This window comes from Haemaphysalis longicornis, unplaced genomic scaffold (assembly GCF_048455015.1).
Source record: "Haemaphysalis longicornis isolate Haplotype H1 unplaced genomic scaffold, Haemaphysalis longicornis Haplotype H1 scaffold_12, whole genome shotgun sequence".
Taxonomy (NCBI): Eukaryota; Metazoa; Arthropoda; class Arachnida; order Ixodida; family Ixodidae; genus Haemaphysalis; species Haemaphysalis longicornis.
In genome coordinates, this window is record NW_027526225.1 from 119156236 (window position 1) to 119169513 (window position 13278).

The following is a 13278-nucleotide window of genomic DNA, read 5'->3' on the forward strand; positions in this document are numbered from 1 at the left end:
CGGCATTCGTGCGTACAGTGATCTCTCTTCGAGCGAACTGAGGCGGCGCGTTCCGGGTGCATACAAGAACGAGATGGAATGATGTGCGACCTAGACGCAGTGTTCAACACATTTCTTTTAAATTGCTTAAGTTTCATGTATTCCCCGTGAACTATATAATGAATTCGAAGCGTGTCTTTGGCAAACAGGCATCATTTACCGAGTTCACAGGGTCATTCATACTTCTCACTCTGGCTTAAGTTACGAGACAAATAACCTCGCCCACATAATCCTAAACTAAGCAAGAAATAAGGAGTAACCTGGTGCTGCCCACAAACCAACAAACTCTATCCAACCCAACACCTCTCAGACCGTCATTTGGGCCCTCTGCCCTGCTTCCTATACCACATGGTGCGGAAACGCAGCAACACAACAGTTATACCCCTCTCGTCGCTCCATAACCGAGAACAATCAGAAAGGCTGGCAACTAGCTCGAGCCTTGACTTGCGCCTTGTCGCCAGGGCAAACCTGGCAGCTAGAGAGGAAGGATTACTAAGTACAGCAGCGGCCTGTTCAGCTCTGTTCGACAAAATTTTAATCATAGTGAGCCCTAATGCTGGGCCAAATCCACCATTTCATTAAAAGCCGCTTCCACTTCTAGAAATATTTAGGTGTTACGCGGGAAGAGCGTTCCCGCGCTCCACAAGGGAGTCACGGAGGTGCCGGAGGGCAGAGGAAGGCGGACCGGCCTTTGGGTCCAGATGGTTGTCGTCCTTGTAGTGGTGCCAGTGGACGCTGTCGTTGGAGTAGGAAAGCAGGTACGCCGTGGTCCAGTGCTTGCGCCGGGCATCGCCACGGCCCCGGGTCGCCACGCCCGTCACGCGGGTGGCGGGGCCCAGGTCCACCTGGAAGGAAAATGGCGGGAACATTTGAAATCACGAGATATCATGAACGTCGGGCTACCCTTACAATAATGACCATAATAACACCCGAAGCCCCCAATAACCCCCCAACAACAATGCCCATTGGGTGCTGTAGGTATTTAGAATAAATAAATAAATAAATAAATAAATAAATAAATAAATAAATAAATAAATAAATAAATAAATAAATATGATAAGCAACAGTAGGCGTTACTCAGTTCTCGATAGTCTCCCTAGTGCTACTTTTTCATCTACACTAACTATGCTCAGGGTAAGATTGGTATGGATGGGCTGCACTTGACGCTACATTGATTATGCTAGTGTGGTCATTGTAGGCAAAAAATGGATTGATGATGGTTACCTATGCTTGTACAGGTTCTTCCAAAAGCGTAATGAGGCCTTAAATGTTTGAATGCGTGAGCGCTCTCAGGCTACTTTCTCCCGAAACGTACAACTAGCGCGGAAAGTTTGGCGAGTTGGTTGCTAACTAGGGAATTCATCGTACTAGCGAACATTAACACAGGTACAAAGCTACAGAAGCAACGAGACATGAGTACCCCAAAGTGTGTGCGTCTGTATCCCGCGACCCGATGCGCTTTGTAGGTATAACTGGGGCCATATGGAGAAGGTTTAAAAGACCCTAAGGCCATAATATTTTCATGCGGGGCTGTGCACATTGCCACTAAAATGTCTTTCAAGCAATGCATTAGTGATGAATAATGAAGCCGACCTTAAAAAGGTTTGAAAGGGTTAGACGGCGTCTGATAGGATTTGCACACAAACTTCACTTTGGAAGCACTGATAGTGCGATAATAATGCAGCAGGCACGTGCAGTACATGCCCCAAAGTTAGCTGGATGCCGTGCGGGAACTAGTTCGCATGCATGGCCCCGAGCAGAAACGTAGTCATCACCGCCAGTACGTCCCCCTCCCCTTACCCCTTCCCCTCCACTTACCCCCTCCCCCATGTCGCACTTTCCCGCTCATATTCCACTAACGGGAATGAAACAACGTTGGAAAAAAATTTCAGAAAACGAAGCGACAGCGAAATGGCCTCCGGGCTGCCGCGAGCCACCACCGAGCAGGAGTGGCCACGGGACACGAGACGTCCAACGCACGACAGGGGGAGGGGCGATGATGTTACGTGACAAAGGTCACGTGACAGGTGCCTCGCACCTGAAGCCACTGGTTGCCGTTGTTCCTGAGGGCGCACCAGCCGCCCCTGGCGAAGAGCTGCGCCTCGTCCGGGCTGCAGGACCCCTGCTGCGGGTGCCACGGCCGCCAGCTGGACGCCGTCAGCCGGGCCACGGGGGGCGCCGAGATCACCTCGTTGCACTCTGCCGGCCATGGGGACGAGGAGGAGGAGGAGGAGGGGAGGGAATGCACCCTGGGTCTGAGGAGATGTTACTACTGTGTGCCTGGCATGAAAGTATGTACCTCGCCATCAGGAGCATACGTACATTGAAAAATGTGCCTTCCATCAAGTGTAACTCCTTCCCCTATACTCGTATTACGTACCAGATTCTGTGGGCTTGCCAACGTGCTCCGTCTCTCACCGCTATCCACAAATCTTTTCCCGAGCAGTGGGAGGGCCTGAAGACCAGCTCTGACCACGCTGACCAGATAGATCTATCCGGCCACCAGTGCCTTAAGGCTGCAGTCGGGGCCCAATTAGGCCCTAACTCCAGCCCCGGCGTGGCTTATCCAGGCCACCTGTACTTAGGTAGCCTGGATATATACAGGGTAGCCTGGATAAATCTGGTGGGTGTCCAGATATATCCAGGATACCTGTACTGAGGCTAATCCGCCTCACCGAGTGACGGCTGAAGACCACCGTTCGCTCTAGTAAACATTTATTCTCTCTCTCAATCTCTACCACTCTGTGACGCCTAGATAATACTTTTAGCTGTCCATTCTTTCGTGTCTATGCATGTCTGACATACGGCGCAACATTCTTGAGAAGGAGGGAACCCGTCGAGAGAGCACCCTTTCCAGATAATCGGCAGCACTCTGCTGACAATTCTCTCAGGCGCAACACTGCTTCACACGCACCGTCTCTTCTATGTATTTTTATTACTTCCTTGCAGTGCTTACTTCTGAGCAGATATATTCTGCGGCATTCTCGACTATCAGATTTACAGTATCAGATTCGTTGTTAAAAATGTTCGCCCCAAAAGACAGCGAAGCAGGGGCCATTGTTGTAATGGAACGTATAGACAGTATACCTTGGCATCCCAGCGGCTCGAAGCGGAGGCTGGGCCGCCCGTGCCAGCGTAGCACGTGCAGTCTCAAGAAGCGGGCGTGCACCGGAGGATCAAGGTAGCTCAGCTTCAGGCTGTGCGAGTCGCTGTTTCCCAGGAACGCCTGCGGGACGCGCAGCAAGAGGGACACGTGACGTCGGAGACGGACGACGGACGGACCCCGAAACGTCGGGGTCTCCGATCCCAAGGGGGTAACCACGTGGGGCGACGTGTGAGAGACGCGACAAGTGTGACAGTGGAGTAGCGGTTTGGACGACAGTGGCCAGCCGTCGCCTATACTATACCAATACACTGACGCCGGACCCCTCCGTCGCTGTCGCTTGCTTCTGGGCTGCTTCTAGAAGCAAGCGACAGCGCCAGAGGGACCCGGCGGCAGTGTATTGGTATAGTATAGGCGAAAGCTGGTCGCTGTCGTCCAAACCGCTACTCCACTCTAACATATTGTCACGAAGACAAGGACGAAGCAGTTGTCTTGAATGACAAATACGTTTATTGGAGCGAACTTGTGCTCCCCTAACAACTCAAAAGAATACAGAGGCGGCGAAGCAGCGGTCAACAAAGTGACTTGCACAGGCGAGTGTCGTCGAATCGAATGCCCCGGCGTCCGCACTGCAGGCTTTTTATCTTTCGGCGCGCGTGGTTCTCGAAACGTCGATTCGCATCGAGAACATAGTAGATCCAAGAAGATTATTCTGGGCTGTTCACGTTAGATCGGAATGCTCTCCCTATCACAACAGATAACACATGCGGCACAGAAAGAAAGAATGGATCACGCGCTTCCCTTGGCGCAGAGATAACGCAGACCGGCGCAGCCGGGCGGTAAAAGCAAAACACAAATAAACAAACCCAATGTATGGTTCGCGGCATTACCCCCCCTCTAAGAGTGCATCGACCCGATGCTAACATAAGCGACAATCCGAACAAATGAAAATAAAAGTTCGTCATCGTCCGTAGAAAGGTTTTAGGAGAACCACGTGGACGACTTCAGGCCGCCTGCGTTGTCGTGATGTGCCGGAGTCACCATCAGGGATCACTTCGTAGGTAAGTTGGCCAACACGTCGTAGAATCTGGTAGGGTCCGAAATAGCGTCGCAGGAGCTTCTCACTGAGTCCGCGTCGTCGGATGGGAGTCCAAACCCACACACGATCCCCTGGTTGGTACTCGGCGTCTCGGCGTCGGAGGTTGTAGCGGCCCGCATCCACCAGCTGCTGGTCCGTTATACGAACTCGAGCGAGCTGGCGGGCCTCCTCCGCACGTTGAAGATATCCGTGGACGTCGGCGTTGAGGTCGTCGTCTTCTACGTGCGGAAGCATGGCGTCGAGCATCGTAGTCGGCCTTCTACCGTAGACAAGCTCGAACGGCGTCAGCTGCGTCGTCTCCTGGATAGCCGTGTTGTACGCAAACGTGACATACGGGAGCACTTCGTCCCAAGTCTTATGTTCAACGTCAACGTAAATTGACAGCATATCTGCGATTGTCTTGTTCAGACGTTCTGTTAGTCCGTTCGTTTGGGGGTGGTACGCCGTCGTTCTTCGGTGATCCGTGTTGCTGTAGCGTAATACTCCTTGCATCAGCTCCGCAGTAAATGCCGTTCCGCGGTCTGTGATTAAGACTTCCGGGGCTCCATGTCGCAGCACAACTTGGCTTATAAAGAACTTTACCACTTCTTGTGCAGTCCCCCTAGGAAGAGCGGCGGTCTCTGCGTAGCGCGTCATGTAGTCTGTCGCTACGACAATCCACTTGTTCTGTGATCGTGACGTAGGGAACGGGCCTAAAAGGTCCATTCCAATCTGTTGAAATGGTCTCGATGGGACGGCGATCGGTTGTAGAAGTCCGGCGGGTCTTGTCGGCGGCGTTTTTCGTCGCTGGCAGTCACGGCAGCTCCGGACGTAGTGGGTGACGTCAGAGGTAAGGCCGGGCCAGTAGTACCTCGCCTTGATTTTTCCAATAGTGCGGGCTGTGCCGAGATGTCCGGAAGACGGGTCGTCGTGGCACGCTTCCAAAATTTCGTCACGAAGGTCCGCGGGGATGACGAGAAGGTAATTCGCTCTTGTTCCGGGGCTGAAATTCTTCTTCACGAGGACGGAGTTTCTCAGGCTGAATGCTGGTAAGCTGCGTTTAAAGGTCCTAGGAACGGCAACGTTGCATCCCTCGAGGTACTCGATTAGGACGCGTAAGTCGGGGTCGGCACGCTGCTGGGCGGCTAGGTCGCTCTCCGTCACGATCCCGAAGAACGCGCTGTCTTCATCAGAGTCTTGTGGTGGTGGGTCGACGGGGGCGCGGGACAGGCAGTCGGCGTCGGAGTGTTTCCTGCCGGATTTATAAACGACTGTAACGTCGAACTCCTGCAGGCGCAAGCTCCACCGCCCAAGACGGCCAGAGGGGTCCTTCAAATTGGCGAGCCAACACAGCGCATGGTGGTCTGTTACAACCTTGAATGGCCTTCCATACACGTATGGGCGAAATTTTGAAATCGCCCATATAATAGCCAGGCACTCTTTCTCAGAGGCAGAATAGTTTTTCTCCTCCTTCGACAGACCACGGCTGGCATAGGCGATTACCCTTTCGCAGCCGCTTTGCTTTTGGACAAGGACGGCACCCAAGCCTATATCACTGGCGTCCGTGTGCATTTCCGTTTCGGCATTTTCGTCGAAATGAGCGAGCACGGGCGGGCTTTGCAGGCGTTTTTGCAGCTCGCAGAATGCTTTTACTTGGTCGTTTTCCCAGCTGAAAGGGGTGCTGTCTTTCGTCAAACGCGTGAGTGCCTCTGCAATGCGTGCGAAGTTTGCGACGAAGCGCCGGTAGTATGCGCACAGCCCGAGAAATCTTCGCACGCCCTTCTTGTCTTTCGGCCTAGGGAAGTTCGCGATAGCTGAAGTTTTTGCCGGGTCAGGTAGGACTCCCGCGGCGTTGACGACGTGGCCCAGGAACTTGAGTTCCTCGTATGCGAAACGGCACTTTTCAGGCTTCAGCGTCAACCCCGACGTACGAATGGCCTCGAGTACAGACTCCAACCTTGCAAGGTGTTCGTCGAAAGTCCGGGCGAATACCACTACGTCGTCGAGGTATACGAGGCAGGTGTGCCACTTAAGGCCAGCTAGCACAGTGTCCATGACTCTTTGAAACGTCGCTGGTGCTGTGCACAGCCCAAACGGCATCACCTTGAACTCGTATAGGCCGTCTGGGGTTATAAATGCAGTCTTCTCTCGGTCTCTCTCGTCCACTTCAATTTGCCAGTAGCCGGTCTTCAGGTCCATCGATGAGAAGTACTTCGCGTGGCAGAGGTGGTCGAGGGCGTCGTCGATTCGGGGGAGGGGGTACACGTCCTTTTTCGTGATTTTGTTCAGTCGCCGGTAGTCAACACAAAACCTTAATGTGCCGTCTTTTTTCTTTACGAGTACGACGGGCGCAGCCCAGGGGCTTTTCGATGGCTGTATAATGTCGTCGCTGAGCATTTCGTCGACTTGAGTCCGGATGGCTTCCCGTTCGTGTGAAGAGACGCGGTACGGTGACTGTCGGGTAGGTCGGGCTCCATCTTCGGTTATTATTCGGTGCTTCGCTAGAGGGGTCTGACGTAGTTTTGCGCTCGACGAAAAACATTCGCTATAGCGACGCAGCAAAGCCAATAATTTGTTCCGTTGTTCTTGCGGTAGCGCCGGATTCACGTCGAAGGGCTGCGTTAGCTTGAAGGTTTCTACGGGGGTGCGTTCAAAGTCGGCGACCGCGATCACGTCACTTGCTTCTTGCGTTTCTTCGAGGAATGCAATTGCCGCGCCCTTGTTTAAATGCTGGTACTCCTCGGTGAAATTAGTAACCAAAATGTGGGATTGGTGTTCCTTGAAGCGCGCAATGCCTCTTGCGACAGACACACCGCGGTCGAGAAGCAACCTTTGGTCACTGTCCACGATAGCGTCAACGTCAGGAGCAGCACCTTCACAGTAGACGGTGATCATCAAACTTGCGCGGGGTGGCAGGGTGACATGATCATCGGCTATCCTTACAGCTGCACGGTGTTTGGGGTTCGGTTCCGGCGTCGTGGAGTGATCGGATGAAAAAGTTATCGACTTGGTCTGCAGATCAATTATTGCGCCGTTGTCCGTCAAAAAGTCCATTCCGAGAATTACGTCGCGGGAGCAGTTAGGCAAGATGACGAACGCGGCAGGGTACGTCGTGCCGTCTATGGTGACGCGTGATGTGCACGTTCCACTTGGCGTCACGAGGTGGCCTCCTGCTGTGCGTATATGCGGACCGTCCCATCTGGTCATAACTTTCTTCAGTTTAGACGCAAATGGTCCGCTCATTACCGAATAGTCAGCTCCCGTGTCTACGAGGGCGACTACGTCAAAGCCGTCGATGGACACCTTGACGTCAGATGCAGTCTTCCTCGAGTTCCGGGTTCGTCGGGGCGTCGTATCTCTGCTTGTACGTGTTGACGGTCGGGCACTGTGCATCGTCGTTGTCGTCGTCTTCTCAACGGACGTCTCGGTCAGGTCGGGTACGTGTCTCGCCGTGTAGCTGTCGTCGTGTTCAGAAGTCTCGTCAGGGCTGGGTCGGGTCGTCGGAATGAGGGCATGTCGTGAATCACTGTCTTCGGTGCGTCCTTGCGTCGTTGGAGGGTTTCCAGTATTTCGCCGTGGAGCAACTTCACCTCCAGAAGTTGCCGCCTTTAGTTTCCCCCGCGTGGGCTGGGGGACCTTCCACGGGCGAAGTCAGCGTTGCTACGGCGGTTCGGCGATTGGTAGGGGTAGGGCGACGGCGAACGGTTGAAACGCGCTGGGCCACGGCTGGTTTCAGATAGATACTCGTCGATTTCACGTGGTCGTTGGCCAGGGAGAGGGCGAGGTGCGTCGACGGAGAAACCACGCAGTCCGAGTCTCTTGTATGGGCAGCGACGGTAAATGTGGTCGGCCTCTCCGCAGTGGTAGCACAGAGGACGGTTATCGGGAGTCCGCCATACGTCCGTCTTACTCGGCGTCTGGTTTCGGGCTACCGGGTGGGCGGCGGTACGGCGGGGCCTCTTGACGGCGTGTTGGAGCAGGGCGGGGTCGACGAACAGCCGCGGAGTATGTCATAGCTTGTGGCTCTCGGGGTACCTCGGATGGCGTAGAAGTTCCCAACGCTTGTTGCACTTCTTCTCTAATCACGTCGGTGAGGGAAGCGACTTGGGGCTGCGGCGGCGTTGGGAGAAGTTTCCGCAGCTCCTCTCTCACTATTGCGCGGATAGTCTCGCGTAGGCTGTCGGCCGGGATCCGCGTGCTGCCAAAGTCGTTCGCATTGGCCGCGCCAACAAAGTTGCGGTCATACTGCTTAGCACGCATTTCGAGGGCTTTCTCAATGGTGCTGGCTTCGGTCACGAATTCGGCGACGGTTTTGGGCGGATTTCGGACAAGTCCAGCAAACAGTTCCTCCTTCACTCCGCGCATTAAGAAGCGCAACTTCTTTTCTTCCGTCATTTCGGGGTCCGCGCGGCGAAATAGCTGCTTCATCTCCTCAACGAAGATCACGACACCTTCGTTGGGGTGTTGCGTGCGCGTTTCCAACAAAAGGGCGGCTCTTTCTTTCCGCACGACGGTAGTGAAGGTCTTAGTAAACTCGCTTTTGAACTGAGCCCAATTTGTCAAGGAGCTCTCGTGGTTCTCGAACCAAGTGCGAGCCGAATCTTCCAAGTAAAAGAAAACGTGCCGGAACGTTTCTGCGTCGTCCCACCTGTTGAATTTCCGGACGCGCTCCAGTTTCTCCAACCATTTTTCTGGGTCTTCTGCGGGGGCTCCTCGGAACGATGGCGGTTCCCGGGGCTGCTGCAGGACGATTGGCGACGTTGTTTCTTGCACCATGGTGTTGGTTGCAGCGTTCCTTTTCTTGGGCCCTTCTGGCATCAAACCGAACTCGGGCGGTAAATCTTGCAGGCGGGGGCTGGCTCTTGTTGGACTGGCTTGGCGGCTTTTCGAGGTTGTAGTGGGCATGAAGGGTGCGTACCCAGCACCTCCACCAGATGTCACGAAGACAAGGACGAAGCAGTTGTCTTGAATGACAAATACGTTTATTGGAGCGAACTTGTGCTCCCCTAACAACTCAAAAGAATACAGAGGCGGCGAAGCAGCGGTCAACAAAGTGACTTGCACAGGCGAGTGTCGTCGAATCGAATGCCCCGGCGTCCGCACTGCAGGCTTTTTATCTTTCGGCGCGCGTGGTTCTCGAAACGTCGATTCGCATCGAGAACATAGTAGATCCAAGAATATTATTCTGGGCTGTTCACGTTAGATCGGAATGCTCTCCCTATCACAACAGATAACACATGCGGCACAGAAAGAAAGAATGGATCACGCGCTTCCCTTGGCGCAGAGATAACGCAGACCGGCGCAGCCGGGCGGTAAAAGCAAAACACAAATAAACAAACCCAATGTATGGTTCGCGGCAATATTGACTCACGCTTGTCGCGTCGCTCACAGAAGTTGTCCCACGTGGTTACCCCATTGGAGATCTCGCCGATAGAGAAGGCGCATCACGCATTAAAGGAATACAGCGAAATACAACATAGAAACGAATCGTATCACCAAACAAGTAGCAGGCAGCAGTAATTCCCGACGATTGTTTTGAACAATCATGGTACAATTACTCACAAAATTGTACTTTCTTGAAATTACATCAAATTACTTCTAACAAGTGTCCTTGTATCTGCTCATTTCGCTGCAAATATCGTGGAAAGACGATAATCTTCTGCTGCTACTGTCAGGTAAATGCCTTTCTCCTGCGTCCCGCCCAACTCTCGCGCTCTGCCCCTCCCGTCTCGCTCCTCGCACAATAAACACGGTGGAGGTCTGGTCTACTCAATTCAATGTTACCGCGTTCGACTGCTCGCGTGCCACCTACTGGAACCTTTTATAACTTCTGTATTTCTTGGAAGGCCACCACGAGGAAGCGCCGCGAGCGCTTTATGTAATGTTGGGTCAAAATATTGTTGTTGAGGCGTATTTACTGAATTGGCAGTCGCAGAAATCACACAGCCATGTATTTTAACTAAAAGAACATCGGAAATATCACTTATGAACCGGTGCTCTGCCTGGAACATGCCTAATCTTTCATTTTTGCTCAGCAATGTTGACAAGTATGACCGTACGTCCCACCAGGTTGAGAAGCTTGGCAACGTTTTGCCTATGCAAACGTTTCGTTGGAGAATTCTGTTAGCTTTTGGCCGGGAGGCTATCACGAGGGACAGACAGACAGACAGACAGACAGACAGACAGACAGACAGACAGACAAACGGATGGACGGACGGACGGACAGACACGCGCGCGCGTGCGCATACACGCACACGCACACGCACACGCACACACAGGATCGCTCGACTTGGTCTCTTCCATTCGCTTTTCTTAAATTCCCCAGACCTCCACACCACACTCCTGATACCCCCCACCCGTTCGTCGCGGCGCCTTTTTAACACCCACAGCCTTCAGCGCTTACATGGCACCACTAATTCCTTTAACAAATCTTTCTTACCAGCTGCAATTGAGGCTTGGAATGCCCTACCCGATGCAATTGTAAATGAGCGCGATTCACAGAAATTTCGGCAGCAAGCAATTAACCAATTTCTTTCCGCACTTAACCAGACTTATCCTCTTTTCTTCGTTGTGCAATCGCCTATAGAACCAGCACTATGTACCTAATTCACTGCAATGCTTATCTTCAAACTTTCTTTGTATAGGAATTACCGCTTAACAAGTGGAAATATGCCCCTTGTATGTTTATGTGCCAATACCGCCTAAAATGTAAAAAAATGTGCCTTTTGTGCTTCTGTATGTCAATCATGTGTGTTTTATGTCCAATACTGCCTAAAATGTAAAAAATGTGCCTTTTGTGCTTCTGTGTGTCAATCGTGTGTTTTATAACCATGTTTTACGAACTTCCTTACTGATCTTGCCCCCCCCCCTTATGTAATACCCCGAAAGGGGCCTTTAAGGGAAAAATAAATGATGATGATGATAACGATATATACATACATACATACGTACGCACATACATACATACATACATACATACATACATACATACATACATACATACATACATACATACATACATACATACATACATACATGCATACATGCATACATGCATACATGCATACATGCATACATGCATACATACATACATACATACATACATACATACATACATACATACATACATACATACATACATACATACATACATACATACATACATACATACATACTGTGGGAATTGCGGAGCTCCACCATCTTGCCTATCCCTCTCGGCCCGCCGCGGAGGCGAGAGGGGTGGTATCTCTCTCTCCGCGGTCGCGCGCTTCCCCTCCGGGAGGATGCCCAGAGCGAGGGGGCGCGGCCGACCCCCTCACGCGACAGGTTTGGCCGGAAGCTCCGGCGGGCTGGTCCGAGGCGGGCGACGGAGGTAGGGCCTCTTTGGACACGAACCATCGTCGGGAGCGGCCGTAAGTACGACTCGCTCCTTTTTGGCCTTCCTTTGTCCGCCCTCGCGCCTGTCTCTCCCGCCCGGCTAAGGTGGTCGGCGGTGTAGAACGACGCGCCCGACGTCTCCTTTATTGATCTGCAATAAACGTCGGAGTGGGCGAATTCTGTGTCCTGTGTTCCTTGCTGTTCGCTGCCGATACGCCAAGTTGGTGATCCGCGGCGGTGTTCAGTGGAGCTAGCCTTGCGGCCGGATCTCGAGGATCGAGCTAGGCCGCCGATAGAACCCTGGTCCCCACAATACATACATACATACATACATACATACATACATACATACATACATACATACATACATACATACATACATACATACATACATACATACATACATACATACATACATACATACATACATACATACATACATACATACATACATACATACATACATACATACATACATACATACATACATACATACATACATACATACATACATACATACATACATACATACATACATACATACATACATACATACATACATACATACATACATACATACATACATACATACATACATACATACATACATACATACATACATACATACATACATACATACATACATACATACATACATACATACATACATACATACATACATACATACATACATACATACATACATACATACATACATACATACATACATACATACATACATACATACATACATACATACATACATACATACATACATACATACATACATACATACATACATACATACATACATACATACATACATACATACATACATACATACATACATACATACATACATACATACATACATACATACATACATACATACATACATACATACATACATACATACATACATACATACATACATACATACATACATACATACATACATACATACATACATACATACATACATACATACATACATACATACATACATACATACATACATACATACATACATACATACATACATACATACATACATACATACATACATACATACATACATACATACATACATACATACATACATACATACATACATACATACATACATACATACAGACAGACAGACAGACAGACAGACAGACAGACAGACCAAAATTTTCGCGTTAAGTTTAGCCCAAGAAGGACTATCGTCTTTAATAATTCGCCTTACTTTTGTAGTCGCTCTTACGGCGCCTGTTATGGCGTATTCAGGTGCCATTGTGATTGGAGGCCAGAAAGCCGGACAGCGAGCCAGCCAGTCCTTGTACAAATAATGATTCCCCCCCGCCCCCAAAATTACACCATCTTCCCGTAGGGGAATCCTGAGTCGTATGCAAAGCAGCCATGGGGTCGATTCAAGTGCCCATTAGTTTTCAGTTCGTCGTTTACGTTAGGTTGAGGTACGTAGCTACCGTTATATTACTACGAAATGGGAAATTGCGTTGAGCCCATGGCTGTTTCGCATACTACTCAAGGTTGCCCTACGGGAAGATGGTGCAATTTTATTAGATGCCGCGGGGCTACGTCCCTCCCTTGTCGTTGTTGAGCCGTCCACACCCCCACTGCGCATGCTCGGCTTGCTGAACGCCCGGTAGTGTCTTACCCTTTAATGGCTCCTGGAGCG

The 13278-nt window shown here is 50.9% G+C and overlaps 1 protein-coding gene across 3 annotated transcripts in view; it reads right to left on the minus strand.

The window, feature by feature from the left end:
* The window catches only part of LOC144163403 (lactadherin-like), a 186824-nt gene that overhangs the window by 17764 nt on the left and 155782 nt on the right, over positions 1-13278 (minus strand). For all 3 annotated transcript variants that reach the window (XR_013320909.1, XM_077694383.1, XM_077694382.1), the window contains exons 6-8: positions 3127-3265; positions 2078-2238; positions 729-884 (exon numbers count right to left, since the gene is read on the minus strand). Coding sequence is in view for 2 of the 3 variants with exons in the window: in XM_077694383.1 (XP_077550509.1) it covers positions 729-884; positions 2078-2238; positions 3127-3265 (456 nt within the window). In the remaining variant the exon portion in view is untranslated. The remainder of the gene's footprint in view (positions 1-728; positions 885-2077; positions 2239-3126; positions 3266-13278) is intronic.